General features: G+C 44.4%; 1 protein-coding gene across 3 annotated transcripts in view; it reads right to left on the bottom strand.

Moving 5' to 3' along the window:
* The window catches only part of TDRD3 (tudor domain containing 3), a 231762-nt gene that overhangs the window by 99705 nt on the left and 106887 nt on the right, over window positions 1–25170 (bottom strand). For all 3 annotated transcript variants that reach the window (XM_059722891.1, XM_059722856.1, XM_059722922.1), the window contains exon 5: window positions 22540–22681. In XM_059722891.1, coding sequence (XP_059578874.1) covers window positions 22540–22681 — 142 coding nt within the window. The remainder of the gene's footprint in view (window positions 1–22539; window positions 22682–25170) is intronic.

The following is a 25170-nucleotide window of genomic DNA, read 5'->3' on the forward strand; positions in this document are numbered from 1 at the left end:
AGTGTCTCACAGCTGAAAGGATAAAATAGATTATCCCTTCAGTCCTACAGTATTGACAATATTTTGATAACAGAGGATAATGGATAGATCTTTGGTCTATAATTCTAAACACTCCTAAAGTATCCTTTGGATTAAATCCAGCATACTTTTTTTTTTTTTTTCCAAACACCATCAAATAACACTTCTGTATTACTTAAGGAATCAAGTAATTTAATATACCTGCAACTGCTGAATCACTGCCATCTCTAATAACCCCAATAGCAATAGGAAACAACTATTTTTATGTAATCAAAATAAAAGCTGCTGACACTTCTTAGTTTGTTAAACACTATGAAGGACAATCTAAGAAAAATCAGAACTTAAAATCAAAGTTTATTTACATAAACAGCAGTATATTGAAAAGTATCCTGAAACAACAAAGTAGTCTAGATAAACAAGTAAAATCATTAAGGACCATTAAAGATCAATCCCATGATGCCACTTGCTCAGCTGAATTCCACTCTGAGATCTTACATTAACTGGTTCTCACCCCAAACATCACCACTAAATAGTACGTATTAGTAAGTATGTATACGTAAGCTTCAGTCTCATTGGGAAAAATATGAAGTGATGAATATTTGGAATTTTAATTAAAGGAGGATTTCAGAATCATGCCCATTCATACAAGTGTGAGACTGCAGTCATTTTGAAACAGGTTCATTCTTTGTATAGTCTTATCCCTCAGAAAAAAACAACCCTCAAATACATGCACAGGAAAGGAAGAGTAAAGGAGGCGGGCTAAAACAAAGCTAGAGGCTGCAAGGGAATGTGGGTAACAAGAAGGCACATGGGCTTTGAAGTAGACATTCTACAAGCACGTGACAGACTGTGTTCTACCCAGTCCATTTACTTTACTCTGATGGAATAAAGCAGAACTCCGTTTCATTGTAATCCGCCAGCTTTTCACTCCTTCAAAGCAGCCAGTACATACAGATTAATCTGACTATACAAGTTCATGTAAAATAGACTTAATATTTTGTATCTTCATATATTTACAATTATCACATGGCTCCTTCATTTGCTGTTCTGGTACAGTATGTTTATTTGAAAAAGATAACGGAATTCTTTGACAAAAAATTACATTGTGATTAAATTAAATACTGTACAAGAAATGTGGTAGGAATTGCAAAACAATGCAGTATAAGCACAAAACAGCCTGAATTAAAGGCAGATTCCAAATAAATCTATTTATGTAAGTATAGAGAACTGACAGCTAGCTCACCCAAGCCACTTTCACTCTGTTCTACAGTGATGTTTTGGGGGAGTAAAAATAATCTCATATCTTTGACCCCTGACAGACATTAAAACAACGGTATACCTGCAATTGGAAGAATTTTATGCCCAAACATTGAGCCTAATGCCATGTCAGGCATGCATGGCAGGAGTGGCTTGTAAAATTCTGCCAGTCCCTGCCACACCGCTGCTGAGCTGCTCCCAGACCAATACTGGGGATCAGATGAGGGATGCTTTATCCAGGTCCAGGGACACTACTGTCAGACCTAGTCTGGACAGTCCAGGTCCAGTTTTAGACCCAGGCTGTTGGGATCAGGTCCAACAATCAGCTGGTTGTTGGGCCAGCCCTAGAAGTCCTGGTTAAGTTAGAGACCGGGGCTGTTAGGCCAGGTCAGACAACCAGCTGGTTGTCAGCCTAACCTGGGAAAGCCTAGCTGCATACCACGCATAGATAGAACTGAGAAGTTACACAGCATCAAGACCTTGGGATTAGGAAGCCTTGCCTCCATCCCAGGTCCCTGTGCCCTGGGACATCTAAAAAGTGGATCACCCAGCACTATGGACTGCACTGCACTGTCCCACCATCCGGGGCTGGATCAGGCAGTGGAAGCCAGGGGAAGAAGGTGGGTGTCACTGCAACCAGAAAATGGGGCAGAGATGGGAACCTGGGGGGAACCCAGGCCACCAACTGGACAGCTCTGCTCCAGAAGTGTTCTAAAGTAGCCAAATGCCAGACACTAAAAAGCAACTAATTCTGTGGGCTTCTCATAAAATGCGTTAAAAACAAAATTCCAATTTATAGCACAATTAAAACCACCTTTCATTAAATCTTTCCAAATAATAAATCTGCAGCAAATTCAAGAAATGCAATTTGCATCCTCTTTGAGGTGATTACTTAAGGATTACAATTTCAGAATAGTCTGGCATAGTTTAGAGGGTTGGTTTTTATTTTTAAGAAGAAATGAAATAATTATTAGGGGACACAGCTACCTTATTTTTGTAATTATATTCATGGATATTTTTCAAAGATGGCTTGTTATTAATACATTTTTCATATGCTTATTCATGCTTTTATTCCATCATTCACTATATGGTAGCAGGACCAATTGGTATTCAGTCTTCTTTTCTTCTATTTTATACTTAATTTCTTCCCTCACACTGCTTTTGAACTCCATAACATGTTCAGACACCAAGTCACTATACACAGAGTCTGAACTGAGTTCTTACTCTTTCTGTTCAATAAAAGCATACCTATTTTTTTGCAGAAAAAAAGCAAAAAATAAGGAGTTTTCCTGTATTAATCTTTCACTTCGACATGCTTTCCCCTTCTTTTTTTCTTTCTCTCATGAGAAAAAATACACTACAAAATAATTAACCCTCAAGTTGTTTCATTTGCAGAAAAATAAAAACTGATACCTAAATCAAATATAATATGCTTTTCCAAGGAAGTTGCAGTTTTTAATTCATGAAATAATTTAACTAAAAATATGTACTATAGAAAAATGTATTGGATATAGACTGTAAAATAAATTTGCAATGGCTATTATTTCAGTCAGTAACATCATTGCACAAGATTTTTTGTTGTCATTTTGTATCATGTATGAAGTTATGTACTATACATACTGTAAAAAAGGCCTTGCTACACCCTGACCAAAAAGATGATGTTCTCAGAATGAGTGTAACATAGATTTCATAGACATTAGGGCTGGAAGGGACCTCACAAGATCATCTGGTCCAGTCCCAGCACCAAGGGCGAGGAAGTCAGCTGGGATCAAATGATCCCAGCAAGATAGGTATCCAAGTGTTTCTTACAAGTTTCCAGAGTAAGTGCTTGCATGACTTCTGGGGAGAATCTATTCCAGGCTCTGGGGACTCAGACAGTAAAGAAGTTTTTTCTTGTGTCCAGCCTAAAATGGTCTTCCAGGAGTTCGTGACCATTAGACCTTGTCTTCCCTTGTGAACAAACACTCTCCCAGTTCCTGATGCCCACCCCTTATATACTTATAAGCTGCCACAAAGTTCTCTCTGAGCCTGCGCTTCTCTAGGCTGTAGAGTCCCATGCCTCTCAGCCTCTCCTCATAAGGCCTGCCGTCTTGTCCTCAAATGATACGCGTGGCTCTTCTCTGGACTCTCTCAGGCTTCTTCACATCCTTTCTAAAGCGTGGAGCCCAGAACTCGATGCAGTATTCCAGCTGCAGCCTCACCAAGGCCAAGTAAAGCGGGAGGATGACTTCCTAGGTGTTGCTTGAGATGCATCAGTAGATGCAAGCCGGGGTTTTGCTGCAGCACCGCACTGGTGGCTCATGTTCATCTTGTGGTGAACCATAACTCCCAAGTCTCTTTCAGTCATGGTGCTAGTGAATGTAGCACCACCAAGCCTATAAAGTATGGTGTGGATTCCCCACCCTCCCAAGGTGGAGCACCTTGAATTTCTCCACGTTGAATGCCATCAGGTTTGATCTGCGCACCTTGTAAGCCTGTCCAGGTCGGCCTGGATTGCCAGCCTATACTCTAGTGTAACCACATTTCCCCATAATTTGGTGTCATCAATTAATTTAGCCAGTACACTTCTGATATCTGAATCCAGATCATTTATAAATATATTAAAGAACCATTCCAAGTACAGAGCCCTGGGGGATGCCACTGGTCACTGTGCGCCATGCTGACATGGTTCCATTGACTATCACTCTCTAGGTCCGACCGTGGAGCCAGTTCCCCAGCCATCGGACCATAAGGTGTCAAGGCCACAGTTGCCCAGTTTTACCATGAGGACATCACAGAAAACCAAGTCAAAGGCTTTTCTGAAGTCCAAACATATGTCATCAACCTCCTCTCCTTCGTCCAGGTGATGCGTCATCACATGATCATAGAAGGAAATGAAATTGGCCAAGCAAGACCTAACCTCAACAAAGCCATGTTGGCTGTTTCTCAGAACATTGCATTCTGTTAGCCTGTTAATGGTTTCTTCAATGATTTTTTCCCAAATCTTACCAGGGAATGAGGTCAAACTGATTGGCCTGTAGGTCCCTGGATCTTCCTTCCTTTCTTGAAGGCAGGCACCACATTGGCCCTCTTCCAAGCATCGTGAGTTCCGAGCCCTCCCGGGCATCATGAGTTCTCAAATATCCTCGCCATTGGCTGCGCTATAATGTTAGCCAGTTCCTTAAGCACTCTTGGGTCCATTCCATCCAGGCCAGCTGATTTGTGGATCTCCAGCCTCTCAAAGTGTTCCCTCATGAGATCTTCATCAATGTGCTCACCCATACCCTGGCAATCCTGCATCTTATTAGGCCAGGCTTGTCCAACATACGGCCCACGGGCCACCATGAAGCCTGCCAAGCCATTTTCTTTGGCCTGAGGTCCCTCACTCGGGACAGGCGAGGAGTCCTGGCGCCTGCTCCGTGCTCCATAGCAGCGGCATGGCAGCAGCAAGGCGAGGCAGGCAGGGCTGGCCCACGGGCCCCAACCAGCAGCGAGGAGAGGGGAGCTGCTTACCCCTGTGGGGCCAGACTCAACAGTGAGCCGGGTCCTGCTGCCGCTGCCCCAAGAGCTGTGCGACGCGGGGCTGCCCCAGTAGTGCCTGATTGGACAAGCTGGGGACAGCGCATGCAACTTCTTCTCTGGCTCCACCCTTTGCCCCCAGTGCGCGGCTGGGGGAGCTGCAGCATGGCCCGCGCCCTGCCCGCATGCGTGGTGGACGGAGGCACGGGGTAAGTTCCCGTGTGGAGCTGGGGGCACCTCGGGGCCGGGCCAGGGCTGCGGGACGTGCGGTTGCCGGAGCCGGGCTGGGCGGGAGGCAGGAGAAACCCAGCCCAGAGGCTGCATTTGTCCCTCAGATCGGGACATCCAGGATGGAGACATACAAGGGAGGGCACACATGAACACACACATGCACATACACACACATACGCATGTACACTGAAGTGTGTGGCAGTGAGCAGAGCCAGAACAGCTGTCAGGAGCACAGTGCCTTTCTCACCAGAGCCAGGGCTGCAGACTGGGGCGCTGGCCAGACTGGGGGCGCTGCATGGGTTCTGTCCGACTCACACCTCTGGCCCTGTCCCTGTCCCCATCCTGACACCTGCAGCTGCATCCTAGCCATGAGACCCTGGCTGGGCAGGGGCAGCCAGCCCCAGCCTCACACTCCCCTCTCCGCTTAGGTCAGAATGTGGCCAGGCCAGACTGGGCTCTCCACATGGGGCTGCAATGTGGCTGACTTTGACTTAGGCCAGCAGCACACAGCATGGATGCAGCAGCAGGTGCCAGAAAGGGGCCATAGCCATGAGTCAGAGCAGGGCAGACAGAGTACATGCAGCATCCCCAGCCTGGCCAACACCTCAGTCCCCACCCCAGCCCACACCCCCTGCTCCAGTGACAAAAGTATTATGCTTCTCAATAGCTGCTTTGGCTCTGTCTGCTGCAACACACGTGCTTGGAAGCGCATATGCACGCATGCACACACGCACACAGCCCCAACCCCGCAGCTCCCAGATTCCTACCAATCTAGTACTTTTGCTTAAATTTTCTCCAATGGCTGGGACACTGAGACAGCCTATAAAATCTGGGACTGTCTCAGCCAATCCATATGGTCACCCTACGTATAAATAGTCTAGATTATTCTCAAAAATGCCCATATTTTGTTACTTTGATTAGTTTCCACTCTGGCTGATATCTTTTCCATATTTGATCTGTCAACTTGCATTATGCTCCTTTCATTCATTGAGAAGTGAGTAGAAGTGAAAGTGTTTATTTTATTCAAGTGTTTGGTATTATTTCATTCTTGCTTTTATATTGTTTTTATTTTTGATTTTAAACCACATTTCCAAACCCATTTCATTGTCACTTCCTGCAACTTCATTGGTGTCAAAGGTCATGTGACATCACTTCCTGATGTGATACCACTTCCTGTAAGGTCTTTGAATATGGCTCACCGACCCACTGGGTAATAAAAAGTTCATGATCCGGCGGCCCCACATTCAAAAAGGCTGTACACCCCTCTGTTAGGCAGAGTGATCCCATTGGGCTGGTGGAAGACTGACACAAAGTAATTAAGGAGATTCACTTTTCCTGAGTGTCAATTGTCAGCTGCCCCATTTGGTTTAGCAGGGGTCCAATGTTACCTTTGTTTTTCTTCTGACTACCCATGTATCTGAAGAAGTACTTTTTGTTGTCCTTGATTCCCGTAGCCAGTTTGAGTTCGGTTTGCCCCCTGGCTTTCCTAGTTTACTCCCTACAGGTGTGGGCCAGTGCTGAATGCTCCTCCTTGGTGATGTTACCTGACTTCCATACCTAATACGTTTCTCTTTTCAGATACAGAGATCCACGAGTCCCCTAATTTAGCCACAGGGGTAGCCCAGCCCTTTTGCTACCATTCCTATGGGTTAGGATGGGCTTCCCTTGCGCTTCAAGGATCGCATCCTTACGGAGCAACCACTCATAGTAGACTCCCCTCCTTGTCAGATTATGGCCTCTTGGGGCCTCAGCAACCAGCTTCCTGAGTTTATGAAAGTTGACTTTCCTAAAAATCAAGGATTTCTGCATTGCTGACTGATTTGCCAGCTTTGTGATGGATAAAGTAATCGACTCATGATCACTGTCTCCCAGCTTCCCTTCGATTCTCAGGTCACTTACTAGATCGTCTCATTTGGCCAGTACTAGATCCAGGAGTGCCTTACCTCTTGTTGGCCTGTAGACTTCTTGAGACAGGTAGAGTTCGTCAATGCAAGTGAGGAAGCTATGCAATCAATTAGATTTGGCAGTGTGATCCTCCCATGATCCTCCCATGTCAGTTGAAGTCACCCATGACAACCATACATCAAGAGCATGTAGCCTCTGCCTGTTCCCTAGCAAATGTGTGGACAAGATCCTCCTCTTGGTTAGGAGGTCTGTAGTACACTCCTACCATTATATCCCCTATACCACATCCCCCCTGTAATTTAACCCAGAGGGTCTCAAGTTGCCCTTCTTGAGTGCCAAACTCCACTTGTAATAAAGTGTTCACATGCAGAGCTACACCCCCACCCTTTCTAGCAACACAATCCCTCCTGTACAAGGTATAGCCATCTATACCTGTGGTCCAGTCCTAGGTGAAGTTCCACCAAGTCTCCATTATCCCTATGAGTTTGTATTCACTTTTGTTTAGCAGAAGGGGCAGTTTGCTCTGTTTGTTCCCCAGGCTCCTTGCATTTGTGTACAGGCAAGTAAGCCTGCCATTGGAAGCTCTAGGCTTCCCAGCACTCCTAGAAAAGTTGTGTCACTGGGTTGGGATGGAGCAAATTCCCTTGTGCTGCCTGACCTGCTGATTCTGTGGTTGATGCTTGGTGGGCCTACAATGATGGCTGTCTGCCAATCCCTTGGCAAACTTAGTTTAAAGCCCTGTCAAGTAGGTCAGCCATTCTGGCCAAGAAGAGCTTCTTCCCCATTGGAGTGAGGTGAAGGCCGTCCCTTCCCAACAGGCCAATGCTTCTACCTCTACCCAAAGCCTTCGCAATGGCACCAGTGCCACAGTCTTCTGTTTATTTAATCAATTTGTCTCTCCCTCCTGTTCCCATGACCCGTAACCAGGAGGACTGAGGAAAAAACTAATCTGCACCCCAACCCTTTGAGCCCTGCCCCCAGAGCCCCGTAGTCACTCATAACCCAGCTGGGATTACTCCAAGCCATGTCATTTGTGCCTACACGGATGAGGAGCATGAGGTAGTGATTGGAGGGCCAGACAAGTTTCAGGATGCTCTCAGCTACATCCCTGATACAGGCCCCTGGGGAGGCACAAGACCTCATGGGCCAAGGGGTCAGGGTGGCAGATCACTCTGTCACCCTCAAGAGGGAGTCGCCCATGATGATCACTCTGTGTTTCGTTTTTGGGGTGGTTGCAGGCTGTCTTTCTTCCTTGAGTGCTGGAGCTGGTGAGCAACATTAGGATGGTGGGGGGGGGGGAAAATCAACACACCATTCCAGCTGCTCCCCAATGTTTCGTTTCTCGCCTGCCACTCCCTTGATGTTCTTTCAAGTTGGGAGCCGGTTATACTGGCTAAAAAATCCAGGCCTATTGAAGGAATTTCTTCCTGGGGCTCCACCTCCCCTTACATGCCAACCTTACCACTTCCTAGATGTAACCCATTTTCTTCCTTGGAGTCATAACCCTTGTGGGCAGTAGAGCAGTCCTTCCGACACCACCATGACCCCTGTCAGGCATTTCAGGTCAGTTCATAAGAAGTCCATCTGTGACTCAAATCTTCACAATCCATCACACATTCAGGGTTCCTCCCCTTTTATCAACTGATTAGCAGACTCAAAGGTAAATCAACTCAGACCAAACCCATTCATTCATAGATGCTAGGGTCGGAAGGGACCTCAACAGATCATCGAGTCCAAACCCCTGCCTAGGCAGGAAAAAGGGCTGGGGTCAGGTGCCCCCAGCCAGATGCCTATCCAGCCTTCTCTTAAAGACCCCCAAGGTAAGGGAGAGCACCACCTCCCTTGGAAGCCCATTCCAAATTTTGACCACGCTTACAGTCAAGAAGTTTTTCCTGATATCTAGCTTAAATCTGCTCTCTGTCATTTTGTGACTATTGTGCCCTGGTGAAGAGAGCATCTCAGATCTCTTGCTGTGTCTCCCTAATGAATTTGTAGGCAGCCACAAGATCACCTCTCAGCCTTCTCTTGCGGAGACTGAAGAGGTCCAGGTCCCTCAGCCTCTCCTCATAGGGCTTGTCCTGTAAGCCCCTGACCATAAGAGTGGCTCTCCTCTGGACCCTCTCGAGTCTATCAACATCCTTCTTGAAGTACGGCGCCCAAAACTGGATGCAGTACTCCAACTGCAGTCTGACCAATGCCACATAGAGGGGAAGTATCATTACTTCCCCAGTCACTGTTCATTAACAGTCTTGGAAGGTACATCGACTGAGGTCTCTTCATTCATTCAGGGTTCATCCCCCTCAATCAACTGAATAGTCTCCACAGTAAAGCAACTCAAATCAATTCCATTAATTCATGAACAGTCTGCCAACTGAACATCCATTCATACACTCAGGTTTCACCCCTTTTATCAATTAACTAACAGTCTCTAAAGTAAATCATTTTAACACCATCCACACCTGGCTGGCTCCACTGCCCTAGCTCACAATAGGCTCAGGCTTCTACACCTCACACTACCCAGCTCCTCTTCAGCCCAGGCTTTGATCCTTACTCAGGCAAGCTGTACCAGCATTCTGCCTGAGGGTGCATGTGTCTGAAGCTGGTTCTCGACCACTCATGACTGCTGCTTTGTGTGCTTTCCCCATAGATGGCTGCAGACTGGCACAAGCAGTAGAGTTCTCCAGCATCCTCTCTCCACAGACACTGCAGTCTCTCCCTGGCTGCCCCTCTCCAGAGCCAGAAGTACTGCTCCAGGCTTCCCAGTGTCCAATTTGGATAGCGCACATCTGCAAAAGCATGGCAAGTTGCTCTGGGCTCTGGCTGTGCTCTTTATGTCACCCAAGGTAAGTGGGGAGTGATCTTCATTCCTGGGACCTCCTTTATGCCCAGAGCTTCTCCCTTCACACCTATAAAACAGCCAACTTCCTCAATCCTCTACAGACTACTTTCACAACACTCTCCCAGCTGAGAACCTTACTCTAGGTGCTCCAAAGATTCTGTCCATCTTCTTACTGGACAATCTGCCACTGTCTTTTCCAGTTCTCTCCCATAATGATAAGTGTGGCTCACCTTTATACCATATCTTTTCTCTGCATGTTTTCAGAAATTCAATTAAATTATTTTAATATTAAAATTCACAAAAAATCATTTATCTACAGTAAGCATCAATGATATTAAAAGAGCACTCCCAAGGTATGTACAGCTATTACATATAATGCCCATCTCTACAGGCATTCAGAATGGTGGACCCAATCTGAGTTAGTTCACCTCAGATTGGGAATGGCTTAATCCCATCTACTCAACTCCTGCACGTGTTCAGACCACATCTCCTGAGCTAGGTGCTAGCCTAGCCGCCCACCCCAGTGCCAGGACTGTTTTCTTCCAACACTCCTCCCCCCACCCCAAGTCAGACTAAACTAGTTTTAGCTCCCCAATCCTCCCCCCCCACCCCACCCCGCAGATTTCCGAGCATCCCTTGCCCCCAGATCCTGCCTACACCTCTTGCTAACCTTGAGTTACTGACACTGGATTCCCTGCCCAGGTCCTGACAGCAGCAAACAGTTGTACACACCATCGCTCCTGGTCTATGTGCATGCAGCTTGAAGTAAGACATATGAATACGAACCAGGTGTGGCCAATAGCTTTACACATTCCAGACTCCACGAAGGCCTCTTATGGTAGTTACTCAACCTCAGACACACCCACAGAACCAACCACATTGTGACTGTGGTCTTCTGAGGAGAAATTCTTATTTTTGTCTACACTCACTAATGGTCAAAACGCTCATATTACACATAGAAATTACAATTTTCTCTAAAACACCAAACCATGACCATTACTGCCAACCCCACCCACATCCAAAACCTTAGACCAGGGGTTCTCAATCCCTGGGCGATGGCCTGGTGCCGGGCTGCTGCAGGTCGGCTGCCAATCTGCAGCACAGTAGGCTGCTACACCAGAAGTGGCCATGGACCGGCAGACCACGGCCCCGCAGAGCCAGGCGAAGTGGCTGTGGCTCCTTCTGCAGTGCCCACGGCAGCACGCAGTTTGGCCCACCCCTCCCCCCACCTGGGGGGTGGGAATATCCTTACCCGTCTTCTGGCCAGAAATTTCGACCATGGTCGGTTGCAACTACTGGACTGCAGTTTGCCAGGCCATGGCATAAAAACTTTGGGAAACCCTGTCCTAGGCCATACTGAATTCCAAAATTATTTTCAAAGACAGCATTGGAACATAAGAATTAGATTTTCACAATACCAGTTTCTAGACCATTTCTATAGATATCCCAACACTGAAACACCACTGCTCACCTTTGCATACCTACAGTTCAACAGAAATCTTAGAGGGCCTGCATCAGAGGAAGCAACTGATCATCTAGCCTATTCTATAAACTCCTCATAGTCAATGCAGTTCCCAATCAGGTTAAAGTTCGTAGGAATACCTGAACAGGGAATATTCATGTCAGAAGCAATTGTGCTCTACCCAAATACCTGCTATGCTTAGCTCACTATTTTACAAAGTGCTAAAACACCAGCGAGCAACAGAACAGAACTAGCTCTGTAGGAGTTATTTATGCAAATGTCTATATAGCCAGAAAAAAGGTATCACCACAGCAGGAACTAATTTAGCTGGAAGACAGAAAATAAAAGAAGCAATTACCTAAGAATGGAGTTAATTTGAGAATAGAAAAAAACAAACAAGTAATGACTGAACCATGAAGACAGGGAGGTTAAAGTGAAAATGCATTAAAGGCAGAATGCAGACAGGAAGACATAGGATTATGAGCAGGTGGAGGAACAAGTAGTTAGTAGTAGACCAAGACAGCAAAGACAGAAAACCGACTTGGTGTCAGAAAGAGAACACATGCAGTAAACAGACTGAAACAGAAGAGGTCAAAGGAGTGATTGAGATGAATTAATAGATCAAAGAGTAAGGAGAGAACTACAGAGGAATGGGAAACAAAGAACAAAATTAATAATAAAATTAAAGAAAAGAACAAGAAAGAAAAGGGGTGGAATAGGAAATGAAATGAGAAAGCTGACAAGACAGAGGCCTCAAAACAGTTTGAAAAATCAAGTTTATTGGACTCTGACAGATGTTCTCCTAATTGATAAATAAGAGTTCACAGATGTCTATAATATATCACCATTTTGAGATTACCATTACAAAACAGAGGGTTTCCAATGCACAGATTAAGGCACTTTAAAAAATGATCTTTTTTTTAACCACAACTGGAAGATTAAAAAAACTAAAAAAAACCAGTTTCAACAATATTTACTACTTTCTGTCATACTGAAAAGAACTAAATCAATATCTAATTCACTGCTAAATATTTAGTTATTTCTGAAATTACACTGAATTGTAGAATTACTGAAGAAAGAACCTTCATTATGTTACTCAAAAATATGAGCATACCAGAATTGAGTAACACTTCGGAAAAGAACCAAAAACCAAAAACAAATAGAAAGGGAAAATTATACTTTTTGTGCAATGTTTTTGTGCTAATATATGCCACTATCACGGTATTGACCTCTCTTTCTTATTCTACAGTGAAGATACCAAAGACTGAAAAAGTGGGGTAGGGGAAGAAAATACGATTAATTAAGGTGAGAATGTCAGTAAAGTTTTAAAACTTAGCTTTTAAAACTGAAGTTAAACTTAATTTTCATTCAGAAGATAGTAAACAACACAGTGATGGACAGAGGTCTAAAAAAGTGATAGAAATGAAAAAACTACAAAGAAATCATGACAGAAGGTTCAGAATGATTTTAGGATCATGGTAAATGTCATACAAGAACAAAACGTGAGAACAATTTATACTGGGCAATAACAACAAGGAGCTAGTCTTACTGAGTTGAAAGTTTGAGGAGAGTAGAAAGCAAGAAACTCTCACATTTCTCAGAAGGCAAAGATCTCTCTGTTTTGGTCTGGTCTGAGATCAAGTGTTATAGGAGCACTTTCACAACATGGACCAAAAAACCAAAATTGTACTAATGGGAATGAAACTGTTGTAGTCGATTTAAAAGGAGATGGAGTTGACCAAAGAGCTTAGAGGAAGTTCAAAGGGTGGAAATGACTTAAGTCATATAGCAAAAATGAATGAAAGCCTGGGGCTTGGTCATGCACTAGTAGGAAAGCTCAAATTTTCCTGCAAACAGTATGAGTAAAAGAAAAGATTTTATAAGTGGTTTGACATTACAATTTTTCAAAATGACCCACTGAAAGAAGTATCATTTTAACTTTCTTAAAAGAACATGTAGAAAGAACACTTTTCTTCTATATATGGAGAAAGTACAATATTTCAAATGTTGTTTTTAATTGTTCAAGTTAAGAGGGTATTTTTATAAAAACTTTAAATTAGTAAGTCAATAATTCATAACAGGGAGAGAAGGTAGGCACCATTTATTAAGGTTGGTTGACACTTCCCATAATAAAGACTTTTCTTTAACTGTTCTGCCAATCTTAAGCTATTTAGGCTGAAATTTTACTTGATTTAATTGAGGCTGAACTTTCCTGTGATTTTCTATCAAAATGGTTCAATCATTAGTGACAAAGAGCATACGGGGGAAACATTTGCTTTCCCATGTTTAAAAGAAATTCTAGTAACCTTTTTGAGCATCTTTATCACTCCCCCAAGTGCTGCTTTGTGGCATTTTACATTCAGAGAAGGAGTAGCTTCTATACCATGGATGTGCATTTCTTAGAATCCCAACAGAAATCTACCCAAATTCAGCAGGAAAAAAAAACAAAACCAGGTTTAACATATACAATAAAAAATTCCCAGTTTCAGCAATCAAATTATTTGCAGATCCTGCCCTCAGTGAATAGATCCTAGTATCTCACAGAATCTAGTTATGACCATGTTGAACATACATCACTTCTCCAAGAAGCCCCTGAGTGTGCTCCAGGGCCCTCATGTTTTCTAGTACTGACTACAGAGTGTGCGCTTTACAATTGCTTCATGAGACAAGATTATGCATATGCAACTTTTTCATAAAAGTGACTAAGAAAACTACGGGGACAAAGCTAGCTTTTCTCTCTTATTGCTGGCTCCCACCAGGTATTGGAACAGAGAACAGGGAGTGTCTCTCTCCAGTGCATTCAATTACATTCCCTGCTGACAACCAATAAGGAAGCCATCTAATTCAAAAGCAAATGGGGAAAAAAAAAATCACCCAAAAGAGAGGAAAGGAGAAGAATCAGAGAGTCTGGGAAGACTGCAACTGGAAGGTGGGAAGAAAATGAGATTTAGGACTGTCTGGGCAAGGGGACTGGCACTGTGATCCAAAAGAAAGGGAGTTTAGTACTAGGAGCCATGGTACAGGGGGGTAGAATTTTTGCCCCAGTCTCTTTTCCCAGGCCAGAGTCAGGGAAATAGTGCAGGGGAGACAGATAAGATATAAATATGAGGAGGGACAACTGGGGGTAGGAACTGGGACTGGCTGGATAGAAAGACTATGATAGGCAAGGAGAATGGGTCTAGGGCAAAGACCTAGGGACGCATAAGAGACAGGTTGGGAAAAAAAAAAGACAGAGTGAATAGGGCTTACACAGCCAAGCACGTGTTGGAGGGGTAAGGGAATGGGGAAAAGGACTCTATAGCCACTGACGTACATTTCCAAATCCTCGGAATGGAAGACAGGTTCTCAAAACTCACCATTTCTTTGCTGTAAAAGCAGTGATTATAGCCTTGCTCAAGCTCACACTGAAAGTTGACAGCCTTGTTGATTACCACATTTTCTGAACAATCGAACTCTGAGAACATTTATTGAGTGTGCTGGGATGTGGCAGCTCAAACAGCACCTAAATCTACATATTTATTTGATGCTTACTAGTATAATTAGTACCCACCTGGGCTGGAACTGTAACAATTACCTATAACAATGGTACTGGCTCATGTATCCAAAATAATTCAAATTATCCCTAGATTTATTAACATGCCTACAAGACCTATTACTGATTAATTACTTGGGTTTAAGATGACTTGTCCATATGACCAGTCTCACTGTGGGTGGACACGTTCCTTGAATATTCGAGGCAAAAAAACCCTCAAAAAACAAAACAAAACCCTGAGCTTGCAACATATCTTTACAGAATGTAGATGCCCTGTGCTAAAGACAAAGAGTGGTAGTGCAATTCCTGCTTGTTTCCTTTGAACCACAAAGCTACAAGTATAATGAACTCAAAGTAAAAGGTGACAGAAAACAGAGAAAGATGTCAAACGTGCACACAGACAGTGCATTTCCAAAAACTTCAGTTGCTGGTAGGTAACTCCTCTTTCTCCTTCAAGTACTTGTCCACTAGCAGTTTGACTGAGGGTGACTCCAAAGCTTGGAGTATGGTGGGCTGATACGGCAGCCCATTGTACCATAACAAAACTGAGGGATAAGCTTCATGCTTCATAGCTCAGAAGTATGCTTCAAAAAAAAGATGTCATACACCAAACCTGAGTATCTAGTCCACTTAGCTGGAGAAGCATATCTAGTCAAATCCTCTGTTGTGGGTGATAAATGTCTTTAATGAGAAACCAGCAGGCCCACTCTGCTATTATAACCATCCAATGCCTATACTGTGAAATAAAGAGAGTTTAAGTCATAGAATCATAGAAAATTAGGGATAGAAGGGACGCCAGGAGGTCATCTCGGCCAACCCCCTGCTCAAAGCAGGACGAGTCCCAACTAGATCATCCCAACCAAAGTTTTGTCTAGCCGGGTTTTAAAAACCTGAAAGGATGGAGCCTCCACCACTTCTCTGGGTAACCTGTTCCAGATGAAGTATCCTCCTTTTATTCCCAACGAGCAGGTCTGAGAGCAGCAAAAGTGTCTGAAGTCATTGTCATTTAAAGGAGGTTATAGTACCAGAAATACCTCAGCCAGATAAAATCAGTCATGTAGAATCATGAATCACCTTGTGAAACACCTGCAGAGCTAAAGACGTATAGCTATGAAAACATAAGGTGCTTCCCTATTCACGGAATGAGGAAAATATCTGATAGGGAACTGCATTTTAGTTGCTCTCTGGAACACTTCCTGTAAAATCAGAAGCAAAGAGCGGATCTATGGGTACTCCCAATCAACTAATATGACCTGAAGGACCAAATACTTTATGACCAGGACCTTCTGAGCCAGAAGGGGTGAGAAGATGCTGCAAAATTTTAATGAGGGCCTCCAGTGCTGGCCTGAAAGGCAGGGTCAGGTAACCAGGAAAGGGAAAGGGCATGGAGACAAAAGCTGGTTCTAAGTCACTAACAGGGAGGGAGGAAAGGCCTGGCAGTGGGAATCAGGACAGACTACCCTTGAGGGAAAGGAGGGGAGACACCCCAGTGGAGGGCCACCAGGGCCCAGGGCATGTGAACAATGGACCCAAAGATAAGGAGATTTCAGCAGCAGTAGGCCGAGTGGCTTTTTTCCCCCCTTCATTACCTTTTGGAGCCAAGGGGGTGAAGCTTTATGTTTTTGACTTTGCTGATGACCCACCATGGAAGGACAGTTCATTAAAATCTCTAAGACGGTTGGGAGTACTTGCTTCAAAGCCTGGCATCTGCCAAGGCAGTTGAAGGCTAGGAGCCCACGGACCAGGATTTAATCCCTCAAACAGCAGAGATGAAAAAGTTCACCAGGAAAAAGAAAGACTTTGCAATCAGAAAGGTTGAGTCCCTGGAAGGAGGCCTGGACCAACCATTTGATAGAGGCAATGTAGATAAGGACAAGGCAGTGACACCTGGCTTTAAATCCACACCACCTTCACCCCACATAAACAGGGTAGGGGGGGAGAGTGAAGTGAACCGTGGGCACTCTCCTGGCCAGAGCTAGCCTAAATAACAACACGGTCTGTGGAAATAACCCCAAGACCCAATGCCTCTCCTTTCAGAAATCCTTGCATCTTTGACCAGTTTCACTGCTTTGCCTAAATCCTTGCTCCTTGCTGTTTACAAGGAAAGAGTAAAAGAATTGGACCTCTATAAGCTGTGGCAAGGACCTGAAGCTAGAAGTGAATCTGCAAACAATGGATGGGCAGAGACTGAAAAGATGCAGATGTGGTCCCAAAGGAGGATCAGAAAGCAATGGATACTGCCAAGTCACCAGAAGCTATGAAATGCATCAGTCAGAGTAGACACTGGACTGATAGCCCAGAACAGAGCTACCAAAAAGCATAATGGTTCGCCAAGTCTCAGTGCAATTGCTGAGCAGATGTTTTCACTGCTCAAACCAAAGATAGTCTTGGATCACTGAATCTGTTCTTACCATAATAAGAAAACGAAGCAAAAGAGTGCTTGTCCCTACGTTTTCTGAGCACCACCTGAGCAGTCTGAGCAATACAACCAACAGTCAATGCTGGAGTCTTTTGGAGCCAGGAAATTGCCAAGCTTCCACAAGATCCACCCATGCCCATGAATTTTGAACAGGACAAGGGAGACTGTTAAGAGCACCTCTTTGTGCAATCCTGAGATGGTTATTTCCCTCTTGCAATTAGCCCTGGCACTCTGCAGAGGTCTTCACCAGTACCAAAGAAATAGATGACCTTGAAGTAGTGGCATTTTTAGGTCTAGGAAGATAGGAATACAGATATTTAGACAAAAGCATAGCACAAAGTATTGAAAAAATGAAAAAGAAAAGGGGGATGGGGAAGTCCTTTGTCTTAGATTCAAGTACAAGTGGGGCGAGGGAGGGGAGGCAGCAGCTGAACCACTAGCCCCAAGTCCAGGGTCAGTTCAAGGTGCAGCTGCTGCTCCTCTTAACCAGCCTTTGCTCCCCAACACTGTTCACCTGCCCCTTGTCACTCCAGCTCCAGGTAGGAGGGGGCAGGCATGGGGCATGCAGGCAGATATGGGGTGTGCAGACAGCTGGGTGGGGCCAGGTAAGCAAGGTGTGTGTGTGTGTGGCAGGAGGGGAAGAGAGGCAGTAGTAGGCAGGGGTCAGGCCACTTGACTTCCCTGCTGCCTGCCCCACCATTACCTGACTTGATCTTGCTGCTTGCCCTGCTATAGTGGTGGGTGAGGACAAATTTAAGACAGCCCTCCAAAAATAGATTCTAGACAAGAAAGATTATAACAAATTTATACATTTTTCCATCTCTAGAATGTTATTATTGAGGGGTGGGGTGTCTTGAATTCAGAGTCATGTAGGATTCAGGTAAATACGGTGTTTTTAGAAAAGCCAATAAAGATGTGGAGTTTCCACAAGGCACAAAGACAAAACATGAAAAAGTGTATGAAAAAGACCCAGGAGTCATACTAGTGAAAGAAGAAAGAGTCAAAAATGAAGAGTCAAATGAATACACCAAGTTCGCTGATGATACCAAACTTTGTGGTAAAGCATCCACGCCTGAGGACAGGAGGGCGATCCAGACTGACCTGGACAGGCTCAGCAAATGGGCAGATGAGAGCCTGATGGTGTTTAACACCGAAAAAATGCAAGGTTCTCCACCTTGGGAGGAAAAACCCTGCAGCATCCTTATAGGCTCAGCAGTGCTACGCTGGCTAGCACTACAGATGAAAGGGACTTGGGGGTCATGACCACAAGATGAACATGAGCCTTCAATGCGATGCTGCGGCTAGTAAAGCGAGCAAAATGCTGGCTTGCATCCATAGATGCTTCTCAAGCAAATCCCAGGACGTCATTCTCCCGTTGTACTCGGCCTTGGTGAGGCCGCAGCTGAAGTACTGTGTTCAGTTTTGGGCTCCACAATTCAAAAAGGATGTGGAGAAGCTTGAGAGAGTCCAGAGAAGAGCCAAGCGCATGATCAGAGCTCAGGAAAACAGACCTTATGACAAGAGGCTGAGAGCTATGGGACTCTTCAGCCTGGAAAAGCGCAGGCTCAGGGGCGATCTGATGGCCACCTATAAGTTTATTAGAAGTGTTCACCAGGATCTGGGGGGAATGCTTGTTCACCAGATCCCCTCAAGGGATGACAAGGTCGAACGGTTATAAACTCCTGCAAGACCGTTTCAGGCTAGACATAAGGAAGAATTTCTTTACTGTCCGAGCCCCCAAGGTCTGGAATAGCCTGCCATCGGAGGTGGTTCAAGCACCTACACCGAACGCCTTCAAGAGAAATTTGGATGCTTATCTTGCTGGGATCCTATGACCCCAGCTGACTTCCTGCCCCTGGGGCAGGGGGCTGGACTTGATGATCTTCCAAGGTCCCTTCCCGCCCTAATGTCTATGAAATCTATGAACCTTCTACCTTAAAGGAATATGAGGGGTGGATTTTAAATAAAGTTGAACAAACTGGAGGGGAAAGGGTGAAGTTAGTCAGCTGTTCATCTCCACATAATAAAGTGAATATTCTACATTGTTATTTTCCAGTTTCTGTTTTCAGTAAAGACTGTACTTATAGAACAACATATCTGTGCTCATGACCATATAGGGTGAATGTACGAGCAAGGTTCAATGTAGTGTTAATACTCCTGATTAAACTGACTGGCCATTTAACAATTAGTTTGCAATTTCAAGTACTTAAGAATCACCACCCCTGAATTCTTAATTTAGTTTTTCCCCTCTACTGTAAAACCCAAAATTATATTTAAGCTAGTTACAAGACCCAAGATATCTACTTTTTTCTATTCTTGAAAAGAAATCGTAAGTTGTTTTGCTGTTGATCCCATAATATTATTATTATGATGGTAGGATGTTTTTTAAAGCATCATACAGTTTGCAGAACACATTTCAAGAATTTTTCAACTAAAGGAGCACAAAAATCATTTTAACAAACATTAACCTTTTTAATGTATTTTTAGAAATCAAAACTATCAAATTGATTTTAGTCCAGCTTGCCCAAAAGAGCAAGGGGAAAGGAGGGCAGAGAGGGAAGGGACTCACACAAAGACTAAAGAAAGTTTCAGCTGTAACTAAGTATTCCATTCAAAGTTTGACTAAAGAAATGTTCTTGAAGTTTGACTTGAAACTTTCTATAGTCTTTGTGGGTCCCTCCCTTCCCTTCCCTTCCATTCAAAAAATGGAATATGTTCTCTAAAATCGTGGTCAGTGGAAAATAAGGAGTGTATAGAGAGGAAAACTTCCTAGATGGTATGTTCATAAACAAGATGCTCCTTGATTCACTGACATACATAACGAATCTACATGCTGTGTCAATAAATATTTATAGATAGCAATAATAGTTGAGTAAGCAAATGTCACTCACAGGGTACCCCACACCAACCTAACAAAATGATTAAATCTCTAACAGCCATTTGGTAGAACAGAAATACATTAATAGAACAGAACCTTGTCACCAGATCAAGGTTTTCTGATCTGGATATAATCATTGCTTTGTATCAGTAGCAGGTAACAGAGACAGCTTGAAAAAAAAAATCATTTTTAATATACTCTCCTATTACTAGACTGAGCATATTAGAGTAAACGTTCAGATGTCTTCATGGTTTGCTTAAAAGCTCTCTGTAATTCATCTTAGTGATTATGGCCTTGATAAAACTAAACTACAATTGAAACATGCCAAGCAGAAAATATGTTGAAGCATAGTTATCATGAGGGATCCTGATTTTCTCTTTTAAAAAATCCAAAATTGTCTGATTAAAACCCACAAAACACAACTTTTTCCACGATTAAAATGAAGCACCACTATATATATGTATATAAATATATTTGTATGTATGTATGTATCAACTTAACAGAATGCTTTATTGATATATATTTACAATTTTAAAGCAATCTGGAAGCCTACCAGTGCCTCAGTCGTTATAATAAAACAAATTATAAATACCTATATATATTTTAGCATTAGATTTTGGTTTTTCAATCATGAAAAATTCAAAATCCTCCTGACCCCTTCACTCCAGGATGCGTGCCCAGCTGTGGCAGTCCTCCCCACTGCTTTGGGGTGGGGGGTGCTGAGCACCCCCCATATGCCAGTGCCCTGCCCTTGCCCATGCTACAGTGCCCCCCTGCCCTGCTGGTGCCCCTTACTACAGACCCGCAGATCCCTGGCCCTACCAGTGCCCTTTGCTCCCAACTCACAATCCCCCACCCCCCTGGCCTGCTGATGACCCTCACTCCCAATCCCCTGCCTCCGGGCCCCAGTCCCCCAGTGTGTGGGGAAGGGAGTGGGTGTACAGGGCAGGGAGCGGGTGTGTGAGGCAGGCAGTGGCACACAGGCGGCGCCATAGGCAACACATTGAGGGGGCAGGGGTGAGCACATGCCCAACCTCCCGATTTCTGCATCCACAGCGGGGCACGGGGCTGCAACCTAGACAGACGGGCACCAGATGCCTCTGCAGCCCAGCAGGCATGACTTGGCTCGGGAGGGAGCACTGCACCGCCACGGCACCAAGGTGAGGTGCCCCCTACCCATCCAGCAGTAGCCATGATGCACAACTCTGCACTGCCACCTCCAGGAGTCACACACCAGCCCCACTGCCACAAGTGCCAACATGAGGCACCGCAGCAGCACAGAGTGGTGCCCTGCTGCTGATGCTGGTGCTTGGCGACCATGGCAGCATGGCACTGTCAGCACCAGCATCACTGAGCCTCCCCACCCTACTATGCCCTCCTGTGCTTGGTCCAGACTGCTGGGCCATGGAGGCAGCTACTGCCAGTGCCAGTCCAGCCAGGCTGCAACCCCATGCCATGTTGTGGGAACAGAAACCTGGCAGGGGGGCGAGGGGGGTTTCCTGCCTCCCTTCTGCATCGCCTATGGATCCAATCCCTCCACGTGATTGTGCACAGTAGCAGGGAGCCTCCTCCGCTCCCGATAGGCCACTCATGGCTCCGTCCTGCTCCCCACTCATGGACTCCTACTTGCTCCAGCCCTGACCCCAAGCCCCAAGTACCATGCACTGTCTCAGCTGGGCTGCACCTCCAGCCACCAACCTTGCCCCCCACCTTCCCTCACCATGTGGGCTCTGAGCCACTGTCTCAATCTGCCCACCCCCACCCCACAGACTTACCTGCAGGGAGCTGCAGGAGCTGCTCTCCACCACGCTGCCTGACTATCATTGGGCACATAGACCCCCTGCCTCTGATCACCATCCGCCCACTCTCCCCAGCCCCAAGCAGCCCCTGGCAGGCTTAAGCTCTGCTACCCTGCAAAGGGAAACCTGTGGTTTCCCAGATTTTTTTTTAACTTTTGAAGGAGAAAATACATGTTTGTCTGTGGAAAATGGAAAACCTGGATCCCTAGTTATCACTTCCAGAGATTTAATGGAATTTTCCTAGTTACCTAAACAGGGGTTACAGTATTTTATCACTACCTTCTAAAAACTTATGACATACTTTGTCTGTAAAAGTGCCACTCTATAATGCCATGGCAAGAAAAAAATGTATACATTTTCAGGGGAACTGCCAAAAGCCATCATGCTTAAAAATATCTGCCATAAGTGACTTTACACCTGCTTCAGGTGAAAGTAAGAATTAACTTCCACTAGATATTTAAGTTTAAAATTCCACAGAACACAACAGGAAAAAAGTTTCCACTCAAAGATTTCTGCACTCGCAGTATATAATATGAACTCTCATTACAGGTTATCAGCAAAGTGAAATCGAACAACTCTGGCACATTTCTAAAGACTAAAATGATTTTTATCACACGGAGCTCACTACCACCACTCTGCTCATAGGCATTAGATATAATTATCATCCTGTAAGACAAGCATTGACAGTGATGTTACCTCACCCTTTGTAACTCCCATTTTTCTATAAGATGCTCCACTTCACCTCCAAGAACTACAATGTTACTGTCATCCAAAAGCAGGAATCCATTCTTCACGTCAACGATTCCCGACAGCTTAATTTTTGTTCCAGGTGGAGTGTTCAGGCTAAAATCAGAAATAAAAAAATTCTCAAATATATATTTTAGCAGACAAAACAATATAGTTCTACTTCCATTATACTGTGAACACTGTCATGCTTCTTAGTAGGTTATTAGTATCTATCACTTTAGCAATAAATCATTTAATGTCCACTTAATGTGTTCAATAGCTTTTCCTAGAACACTTGCCATTATAGCACAGAGATACGATATTGTAAACTGGATTTTAAAGCAGATGAATCCCTGTAAACTGTCTGTTTGGTTATAACACAAACCAAACTATTTTATTTATATTAAAATTAAGAACTAGTGATGATTTAACAGTATTTCCTAAAGTCATTAATGCATGTATGTTCTTCTATTCTCTAGTTTCTTACACGCTGCTTATTCTACAATAAGAATCTCTAACCTTTGGTACTTTCCATTCCGCTTACTCTGATGATTTAAACAGGTCAGGGCACCCATGAGCCTGATGCACAGCCAGACAGAGATGGGCTGAGGCACATGTAAGGACTCCTCCTCCATTAGGCTTCTTTGTTCAGCCTACATGAGGCAGAAGAGCCAGCTCAAATTGCAGCCCTTCCTGTACAACCTTGCAGAGAGGCATAACTGTCCTACAAACATCTCTTTCCATGAGGAGTTGGCAGGGAGGGAAGGCAGACTGGGAAAGGCTACAGCATAAACCAACTCTTCTGCCTGCTTCAGGGTTATCAGAGAGCCCTAATGCAGGAAGAACAGGCATGCCACAGTCCTGCACATGAGGCACTTTTATTTAGCCCTCATACAGACATTGAGTTTTTCCTGGGAGAGTCACTGCCAATATAATGGTGGGGATTTATTATAGGCCACCTAATCGGATGAGAAGGTGGATGAGGCACTCTTCAAACAGGTGACAAATCTATCTAAAAGGTATAGGATGGTACTGAAGGGAGACTTCCATTTTCTGGACATCTGCTGAAAGAACAATGCAGCCAAACAGAATATGTCAAGTCGTTTCCCAACTTGTGTGGAAGACAACTTTCTGTTCCAGAAGATTGAGGATACAACTACAGAATAATCTATCTTGGATCTTGTCCTGACTAAGAGGGAAGAATTGGTGGAAGATGTGAAGATGATGGATAACCTGGGAAAAAGTAATCATGATATGATAGAATTCCAGATCCTGAGACAGGGAAAGCATGAGGCCAGCAAAATTAGACACTAGATTTCATGACTCAAGGAGCTAATAGGCATGATGTCATGGGAGGATAAATTGAAGGAAAAAGGTGCCCAGGAAGGCTGGGAGCTTCTCAAGGGTACAATATGGGAAGCCCAAGAAAATGACCCAGCATGATGGGAGCACAAGAAGAATATGCAAGAGACCAGTTTGGTTGCACAAGGAGCTTCTAAAATACCTTAAATTCAAAAGGAAAGCGTACACTCATTGGAAGAATGGACAGGTCGCCAAGGAAGCATACCACAAACTAGCAAGTGATAACATCAGGAAAGCAAAGATAAAGAATGAGCTAGACCTTGCAAAGGAATTTAAGGACAACAAGAGGTTCTATAAGCATTGTGGCCAGAAAAGGACCAAGGAAGCTGTTGTCCTCTGTTAACAAGCAAGGAGGAACTATTAACAGAAGATACAAAGGCAGCAGAGCTACTCAACAGTCTACACCTCAGTCTTCATAAAAACATTTAGCTGCAGCCAGTCACCTAATAGGGATTATCTGGATAAGGAAGGGGGGCAAGCAGCAGAGGGAAGAGACAACAAAAGAGACAGTCACAGAGCTTCTGTTGAGTCTGAATGAATTCAGATCAGCAGGGCCAGATAAACTTCATCCCAGAGTCCCGAAGGAACTGGTAGGAGAGATCTCAGTGCCTTGGCAATGATCATCATGACATTATAGGAGATGGGCCAGGTACAGGCAGACTGAAAAAGAACCAACTTAAAGGCAAGAAGGAGGACCCAGGGAACTAGAGACAGGTTAACCTCACCTCAATACAAAGGAAGTTACTGGAGCAGATCCTAAGGAAGGCTATTTGTAAGCATTTGGAAGAGAAAAGGCTGATCACAAGCAGCCAGCATGGATTTATGAAAAGCAAACTGTATAAAACAAACTTGATCTCCTTCTCTGACAAAATAACTACTGTACTTGGATGGGTGAAGGGAATGTTGTGGATATAATGTATCTGGATTTCAGCAAGGCTTCCAACAAGGTCTCGCACAACCTCCTCAAACAAACTGGAAAAATGTGGACTAGATAAAACTATAAAGGTGGGTAAGTAACAGATCAATAGCCACAAGCAAGGGATCACTATTAACAGGTCCATGTCAGAATGTCAGGATGCTTGGAGCAGAGTCCCAAATGGGTCGGTCCTGGGCCTGGTGCTGTTCAGTATGTTTATTAACAATTTGGATGCTACCATAGAAATCTTCTTAAGCAAGTTTGCAGACGACAAGAAACTGGGTGAAAACACACTGGAGGATGTGAGAACAATTCAGAAAAATCTCAA

The sequence above is a fragment of the Alligator mississippiensis genome, chromosome 1 (assembly GCF_030867095.1).
Source record: "Alligator mississippiensis isolate rAllMis1 chromosome 1, rAllMis1, whole genome shotgun sequence".
In the NCBI taxonomy this organism is placed as follows: domain Eukaryota; kingdom Metazoa; phylum Chordata; order Crocodylia; family Alligatoridae; genus Alligator; species Alligator mississippiensis.